Raw genomic sequence first — 9,358 nt, forward strand, 5'->3', positions numbered from 1 at the left:
TACTGGGCTTGTTTCGAGGGATCTGATTGGCCGTGTGTCTGCCCCGTTGCAGCATGGGAGTGCGAGTGATGGACACTTCATGGGTTTCTCGAAGAGGTTCCTCGTCGTCCCGGAAGAGTTCGTCGACGCCCCCCAGCATTCAGCCGCTCTCTGATTCGCTGAACCCCGAGCAAGCGGACGATGTATCCGCCTCCCCCTCACAGACTCCGCCCCCCATCAGCAGCGATAGGACCAGGTAAACCGAGCCGACCAATAGGAATCCAGGACACGTAATGCTCAGTTCAGCAAGCTGAGAACATCATATTATACACACAAGAGTTTAAGATTATTGATATTTATTAGGAGTACATTTCTGTAAGTGAGGAGAGCAAAATAAGTAAACTGTGACATATTATACCCAAATATTCTTCATACAGTGACAACATTTATAGAAATTTGGGACCAAAAATGACACTCTGTCCAAAAGAGAAGTGGATCAATTATACGGTGGATTACTGTAGTTTGAAAAGGCAATAAAAACTGCACAGTTTCATATACATTTGAAACCATTATGCATGTTACCATGTTTTAAAATGATAAATGTTAATATTATTTATCATGTCATTAATCATTTAGTTAATTTAGTAATATAGAATATAATATAAAATATATTTAAATAAATTATATTAATTGTTTTATTATTTATATTTCCTATTTGTTTAATTACAATGATTTATTGATATTAAGAAATATTTCTAAAATGTATTATTTATTATTGTCATTTGTATTAATATTTATTAATATTATATATGAATTGTAAATAAATAAATAATTACTTAATAATAATAAAAAATATTTTAATAATTCATATTTAATCATATTTATTAATTTAATTATAATTGATTAGTGATTTATATTAATTTTAATATAATTAAATCAATGATTAATAAATAATAATTTTAAAATTTACTATTTGTGTGAATACAGTCAATTATTGATGTAAAATATTTCTCAAATTAATTATTAGTTATCATTATCATCAATGATTAATATTAAATATCATTTTTAATATTTACTATTTAATTCACAATCAAATAATTATTATGATTATATTAATTATTTTTCTAATGTAATCATTAATATTAATGATCTATTATAATTAAATAAGTAGTAATATTAAATATTAATAACACTATTTTAATTATTAATGCTTAATAATATTAATTATAATATAACTAAATCAATGATTAAATAACATGAATAAATATTAATTGTATTTATATGCACTCATTAACATAACATTCCCTGATCCCTGAATATTCCTGAGCACTGAATCGATCAATAAATATTCCTAATTTAATTCTTAATGTTAATTAGTTCATGTAATTACTTTAATAATATGTATTTAATCATAATGAATGAATATAAGGTTGCTGAGCGTATTGATCGCTGCATCCACACGCCGGCTCCCGCTGCTCTTAGACCAGTTTTATCTGTCAACCTTCAACATGTTTGCAGCTCAGAGGATTATCGGGAGTCCTGTGTCGTGTGCCGGTCCCCTGAGGAGGAGAGGCCGCCTCCTCCGTACCCGTTCCCCTCTTCCTCCTCTTCCTCGTTCTCCTCGTTCTCACTCCCTCGCCCCGGTCCCGAGTGTGTTCCCCTCCCGGTGTTCCCCCGCTCTCCACTCCTCCTGTCCTCCACCTCTCTGGACATCAACTCCAACCCCAAACCCAGTGTCCTGCACCTGCCCAAACAGGGCTCGCTGACCTCTGACCCCTGCCCCCCGCACGCGCCCCCCCCGCCCGTGTACATCAAACCCCCGCTCGTTCTGCCCCGCCACGACCCCTGCTCTCCGAACTTTAGCCCTCACGCTCCGCCGCCGTGGGCCTGTAATCCGGAGAGAGGACTCAGAGCCACTAGGTAAATGACCATCCAACCTTACTCACATTTCAAAAGTTATTGGCCAATATAGCCATTTCACAGATCTCATGACCTGTAGGTGGCGCTGTTCCCAAATTTGGCATGGCCAGCAGTTTGAGCTTCGGACAGAACACACCACGATTATCAAATAGACCCTGAAATACTCACAGCTAATGTCTTTTTCGTTCTATACCTTAGTTAGCGAACTAACTAGTTAAAGTCCCCCTGTGGTGTAAATCCAGCTTTTAATGTTGCGTATGTGTCTCTGTGGTGTTTTTAATACGTTTTAAGACAAAACGTGCAAATTCATAAATTTTATTTATTTATTTATTTATTGCTCCATGGTAAAAACACAAAACATTTCATTTCATTTTCTTCTTTACATAATTAACATTCCCATGTGCAAAAGGGAGCAGAAAAAAAGATAAAATCTTATAATAAATCATAGTGAACCAGTGAACCAAAGACAGTCTCAAAAACACTGGTGATTCTGACGTCACAAACGACCATGTAACCAATCAGGTCAACCGGTGTATAATATATATATATATATATATATATATATATATATATATATATATATATATTATATATTGAAAATCAATATGTAAATATGTGCTGCACACTTTCCTGTCAATAACAAAATAAACACACAACAAAAATGAGAAAACAGCAGTTCAGAAAGCATCTGATCGTAGTGATGTCACGTCACGTTAATTTATAAAATAGATCGCTTTACAGTATTAATCATGAAAAACAGTGTCAGTGTCGCTTTACAACTTCAGTCTCTACTAAAAAGCATCTCTCCAGTGTTTTACTCGCATCGGAGGAACAGAAGAAATGAACTGGAAATTTACCCCTCAACGAAGGCGGAGCCTCAGAGCCACGCCCACCTATTACATCATCACCACATGGACCAATGGGAGTTCAGAGGCGTTCGTTCACCAGCCAGTGAAAAAATTTATATTGGGGCCTTTATATTAACTGTTACATTCAGTGTGACGTGATTTAAAAATAAAGTTTTCGGTTCAGTAACATTTAGCATTCATACCCTGCTTCAGCGCTGCGCATATGCTTTTAAATCAGCAAAAAATCCCAGCTGGCAAATTCAGGGATTTTTATCTTTGCTTTTGACCTGCTGTCACACTACGCATGGATATTTCTTACTGACGTGTTTTTTTTTTTTTTATATCCACATGTTGGATTTATTAGTTATTTATTTGTTGTGTTTTTCCCAACATCAGTAAGTGGAGGATCGATCAGATTTACGTTAATTTTGGGAATGAAAGTGTTGCCAAACGTACACAATTTCAGTTTAGGTTTATTCATTTTAATGTTCATACGTTGTGTGTGTGTGTGTTTTGGTTAATGGATGTTTGTGTGTCTGTCATCAGCACTCAGAAGAATAAGGAGCTCTCACCTGTGATTGGTCAAAGAGGAGTTTCACCAACAGCTCCCTCTGGTGGACAGAACCAGCTCTCAGACCAGAGTCCTCTCACACTGCGCAAAGGTGTGTGTTCAGCGTGTGCATGAATAGGCAAAACAAGCAACATGATAAGATAATAATGCATTGAAATTTTTTAGCAGCTACAACGATTAATCATATTTCTATTTTATTTCACCAGCTTGTGCATGAATAGAAAGTGACTGGAAATAAAACAGTAAAGCATTTCAAGTGAATTTTATTTTTTATTCTTTGTGCTAATTAATATGCAAATGCTTTCCCTCCAGAACACTCATTTTTAGCAGCTAAAATAATTTCTTTTTCTCATAATTCATGTTTATATTTATTTCACTAGTACCTAAATGATCATTTTTAGTATCTACATACACTTTATCTTCAATATTTCAGCCATTTTTAGCTTGTGCATGAATAGATAGTGACTGGAAACAAATAAATCTTTTTTTTTTTTTTTTGCAATTAATATGCAAACACTTTTTTGTGCATGAATAGATAGTGACTATAAAAATATTAAATATTAAAATATTAAAATTAGCAATTAATATGCAAGTACATTCCCTCCAGAATGTACTTTTTTTTTTGCATCTAGAAAACCGAATTCTTTCTTTTTGTTTCAGTTTCCAAAAAGCTGGCCCCCATCCCCCCCAAGAGTGTGTTTTCTCCGTCGGATGTGTCTCCGGGTCCGTCTCCGGTGAGCCTGTCTCCGACTCCCCCCAGCACCCCGTCACTGTACAGCTTCAGCTACTCTCAGAGCTCGCCGGGACACGGACACACACTCTCGTCCCCGCCTCCGCTGAGCGGCACCCTCCCCCGATCCCGACCCGTGGCCAAACCCCCCCGGAACAGGCCCAGCCTGCCCCCCCCACAGCCCCCCGGGGCCGGCCTGAGCCCGCAGGAGCCCGAGGAGCACGCGGCGGGTCTGCACGGGCTGGCGGCGGCGGCGGCGGAGAGCATGTCCACAGGTGAACCTCTCCGTCTGATGATCAGGAGGAAACGTGCTTTAAACGTGCCACTATTATCAATATTACCTTTCATTTTTAATACAGCTGTTTGTTATGGAGGCTCGTTTCCGGCACAAGTACTAACTGTTAAAAAATATTCATTAATACAATTATTATTTATAAATAATAAGGAATCATTGATTTAATTATATTAAAATTGATATAAATGTATACAAATTACTAATCAATTATAATTAAAATATTAATAAATAAATATGATTAAATATGAATAATTAAAATTATAATTATTTATTTATTTACAGTTAATATGCAATATTAATACATATTAATACAAATGATAATGATAAATAATACATTTTAGAAATATTTCTTAATATTAATAATTTCAGCCTATGGCTGAGCAGCGTCTCTTAGCTCCGCCCTCAAACACTAGTGTATCTGAGACTGGAAGAGTTCGGCTCGTGTTGTTCATGTTTTCTCAGATCGATACGGTGAAACCCACGCCATCGTCACTGTTCGCATCACTGAGATCAAGAGCTGAGATTCAGATATGATAATGAGCGTTTTCTTCCTGACCAATCAGAGCAGAGCAGCTCTCAGAGAGGCGGAGCTTAGAGACTGAATCCTCAATGGAAGTGTTTCAGACACTGAGAGGAAAGAGCTGAAGCTGCAGTGGAGATTATGAGGAAGTGTTTTTTATTATTATTATTTAGAAAAGGGACAGTGTACATTAATAAACATTCTTAAATTTAAATGTACCCAAATTAGCCCAAAGGCTAGTTTTCATTGACAATGTTTATGACGCTCTATGCATTTAAAACTATTGGAGGAGACTCTTAAACAACATTATGAGCTTTTAATAACAGCACAATAGGGCACTTTAAAAAAACAATTTTTTAAATTATATATCAACATGACTATAATAATAATAATGATGATTATTATTATTTTGATGAATATTATTCATAATAAAATATTCAATACAATAAGTAGTTTCACTATCATAGTATTTCACTGTAAAATGTTATTTAAAAAATACATATGTAAATAATAATTTTTATCTCACAGCTGTGATTGTGTGTTTTAAAAATAATCGGTGTTTGTAAGGTGGCAATATGTCTAAAATAATAATAATAATATTATATTTCTAATTATTATTATCATTAAATAAAAGAAGAAATATTTGCTATTATAATATTTTTCTCTGTGTAGTTTGAAAATGATAATATACAATTTTTATAGTACAGCTGTATGAATTATTATTTTTAATTCTGATGTTTCCTTAAACTATATGAGCAAACTTGAAGATACACTTATATTGTTGTATTGCACTATTATATTGCCTTGACACGATTATAAATAGACTGATACTAGTTAGATATATGATTTGCTGTCGACTGTTTGGAACAGAGCCGGAAAGAACGCAGACGTGTGTGTGTGTGTGTGTGTTATATCCGATCTGTTGGGTTCAGGTGGTTTTGTGTTGTTTTGCAGCGGTGTGAGGTCGGGGGTCAGTGGGCTTTGGCTCAGAAGGGTAAGCAGTGTGTGTGTGTGTGTGTGTGTGGCATCATCACTAACGCATGGCGCTGTCCCGCATGGCTCTCACGTGTCTGTGATCCGCATCACCATCCGTCCTTCACGTTAAACACACATTCGCTCGCTCACCCATCTCACGTGTGTGTGTTAGTTCATCAACACACACCCCTGTTGAACCCCAGCTCCATGAACTCTAAAGACTCATCCAATAACAACAGAAGCACCTTGAATATTATATTATTATATTACAGTATCTTCTCCAGATGCAGCAATGGTTCAGTGTCACACACACATCATGTGACAGGGCATATAGTGCAGTGATCATCATCTTCTCCACAGTGTATGTTTACCGTTGTTGTTGCGGCGTGCTCTTCTAACAGTGTTGTGTTTCCCTGCAGACGCGTGTGATGCGGACGCCCCCTACAGGAACTCAGTGTCTCTGCTGGACTCAGAAGAGGAGATCGAGAGCACTGCCCTATGACCCCTGCGGGTTCCCACAATGCTTTGCTCCTTCCCCTCACCGCACAAGCGAGCTTGTATAGTCCATGATCATGACCCGGCGCTGGATCCACAGACGTGTTTCTGCTCGTTTGTTTTCTATTGGCCTTATCTGAGTTCTGCACTTCTGCCTTGAGGTCCGTGTGATCGGGGTTCGTTTGGGTCCGTCGACTCTTAGATAGTTTGAGGCCGTTCACAGACGTTTGGGGTCAGTAAGATTTTTTTGATGTTGAAAGAGTCTCTGCATTATTTGATCAAAAATACAGTATAAATAGTGCGATATTATTGTAATGTAAATCAGCTGTGAATATTTATTCCTGAATGTTCAGCATCATTACTCCAGTCTTCAGTGTCACATGACCCTTCAGAAATCACTCTAATATGAGGATCTGATGATCAAGACACATTTATGATTATCAATGATAAAATTTGATACATTTTTTGATGGATAGAACGTTCAATGGAACAGCATTAATTTGAAATAGAATCTTTTGTAACATTATAAATGTCTTAATTGTCATTTTTAAATAATTTAATACATCTTCAATGAAAAAAAAATAGTAATAATTTAGGGCTGTGCAAAAATTAATTGCGATTAATCGCATCCAAAATAAAAGTCTGTGTTTACATAATATATTTGTGTGTGCTGTATATAATTATTTTGTATATATAAATACACACACATGCATGTATATATTTAAGAATTATTTGTGCTTAAATTCTGTATATATATATATATAAATACATAATCTATATTATATAAATATATGAATAACACATTTTCTTTACTATATACATGCATGAGTGTTTATTTATATACAGCACACACAAATATATTATGTAAACACAGACTTTTATGTTGGATGTGATTAATCGCAATTAATTTTTGCACAGCCCTAAAATAATTATATATTAAAAAAAAATCTTACTGACCTTTTGAGAATATTTTTTTGTTTAGAGAAATGCCATTTCTTTAAGTTGCCGTCACTGTCAGGATAAACGTGGGAATGCTGGACGTTTGAAGAGTTTGTGAATAATGAATATTTAAAGATTATATATGAAGGATCACAGAAAATATCAAAATTAAAACAGATGTAAAGTTCTTTAATTTCATATAACAATGTTTTTATCATAATTTCAGCCAGATGTCCTGGTGACCTTTACAGTAAATACTGGAGAACATTATTAAAAAAATCAAACCTGGAAATCACAATTAACCCTTTGATGCATGAGCTGAACATTAGAGTTCGAGTGTTTAATACGTCTGACCACTACTACAGCAGCAGATATTAGAGACATTCCCCGGGGTCAAAGGTCAGCATCAATCCCTCCCTCAATGATGGAAATATCGTCTAATCTAGCGGTCATCGTGTGTCCGAGGGTTCCCATCGAAGGCTGTGGATCACTGGCGTCAGTCGTGTTATTAATAATAATTCATAAACTGCTGTAAGTATTAGCTCGTGTGAACGCTGTTCATCCACATGTACATAGTCTATAGGATCAAAGGTCAAATATATATGAATATCTCTTTCTCTCGCTATAGAAATATAAATTATATACAGACAATATTATTTTTGCTTCAGACACACAGCTGGTGTGTGTACATACACTAATATGAGTCCTGTGAAGGGAAGGATCATTCAGACTGAGAGCGAGTGTGTGTGTGTGTGTGTGTGTGAGAACAGGATTGCGACAGAGATTAAACCCAAGTCACAAGTGTGTGTGTGTGTGTGTGTGTGTCTGCATGATCTGTGCTTTAAAGTCGATGTGAAAGTCCTGTTACCTCGTCATGTGACGTCACGTTCTGAATCAGACTGGATGTTCAGTGAGAGGATCGTGTCCTGGAGAGTGTGTGTGTGTGTCATCATGTCTCCATGTGAGTCCAGCTAACGTTCATAACACACTTTAATAACGGAAACACTCCTTCTTCTTGAATCTTGCTGAAGAATGGAGTATTTCGTTGAGAATATTCCTGGAAACCTTAGCTAAATGTTCTCAGAACATATTTTTGTTAGCTGTGTGAGTGTGTGTGTGTGAGTGTGTGTGTGTGAGTGTGTTATTTATGATCAGTCTTTGTGAATTTCTCTTCTATTCGTTTCTCATCTCAGTTTGAAACACAGAAACTCCATCAGCCGCTCGATACACCCCTCCAGGATTAAACATGAACATCTGATCTGAGAACAGTGAGTGTGTGTGAGTTTATTTGTCCATTTCTTATTTATTTACCGTATTGCTGATGTGTGTGTGTCGTGCTCGATTTACACTTGAACAAACGGGGGCCAAATCAGTGGAGCTTCGTCAATTATTATTATTTTATTTTTTTGCATTTTGTTGATTGTTTTTTTTTTTTATTATTATTATGAAAAGGCCCTGTGTGTCAAAATGTGTTTTAAATGGAAAACTGGAATAGTTTGAGACGGGATGTTCAAAGTCCGAATGTGCGTCAATAATAAAATCAGTCATTTTTAATGACTTCTATTGGTACATGTCATTCATTCAGTGTTTCCTGTCCTCAGTTTGAAGTCGAGATGAAATGTGACGTATTTCTGAGAGAAATATGATTTCCAGCGAGATTTTATTTTAGTTTTATCATTACTTTCAATTAATTTTTTTTGTTTTCATGTTAATTTTACTTAAATGTGCTTTTGTCATTTATTTTTATATGTGCTATTTAGGTTTTATTTGTTATTTTAGTTATTTAGTGCTTAAACTTCAACAGTTTTGTTTTTTTTTTTGCCAAGAAAACATTTCTACTTTTCATTTGAACTTTTTCAACTAATATTTAATATTATTTCAGCTTTATTTCAAATAACGTGTTTATAATAGTTTTAGTCAATGATAATAAAGTGCGTTTCATGAAAGAGTTGTTTACTATAACAAAAAATTATTTAGTTTTTGCTAAATCAAATCTTTATTAATTTAATAAGTAATTAAAGTAAAGTTTAAAAAAAAGAAAAGCAGGTTACAAAATTACATTTTTAAGATTACAAAAGATTACGAA

The 9,358-nt window shown here is 35.4% G+C and overlaps 1 protein-coding gene across 5 annotated transcripts in view; it reads left to right on the forward strand.

The window, feature by feature from the left end:
• arhgap44b (Rho GTPase activating protein 44b) overlaps positions 1-6,969 on the forward strand; it is a 29,549-nt gene extending 22,580 nt beyond the window's left edge. For 2 of the 5 annotated variants that reach the window (XM_039651031.2, XM_039651036.2), the window contains 5 exons: positions 53-235; positions 1,498-1,899; positions 3,294-3,409; positions 3,979-4,323; positions 6,258-6,969. In XM_039651031.2, coding sequence (XP_039506965.2) covers positions 53-235; positions 1,498-1,899; positions 3,294-3,409; positions 3,979-4,323; positions 6,258-6,340 — 1,129 coding nt within the window. In that variant the 3' untranslated portion in view covers positions 6,341-6,969. Of the gene's footprint in view, positions 1-52; positions 236-1,497; positions 1,900-3,293; positions 3,410-3,978; positions 4,324-5,817; positions 5,858-6,257 lie in introns of all 5 variants that reach the window. The other 3 variants (XM_039651041.2, XM_039651051.2, XM_039651048.2) reach the window with 3 other exon arrangements.
• The last annotated feature ends 2,389 nt before the right edge of the window (positions 6,970-9,358 follow it).

This window comes from Pimephales promelas, chromosome 17 (assembly GCF_988280905.1).
Source record: "Pimephales promelas chromosome 17, fPimPro1.hap1.1, whole genome shotgun sequence".
In the NCBI taxonomy this organism is placed as follows: domain Eukaryota; kingdom Metazoa; phylum Chordata; class Actinopteri; order Cypriniformes; family Leuciscidae; genus Pimephales; species Pimephales promelas.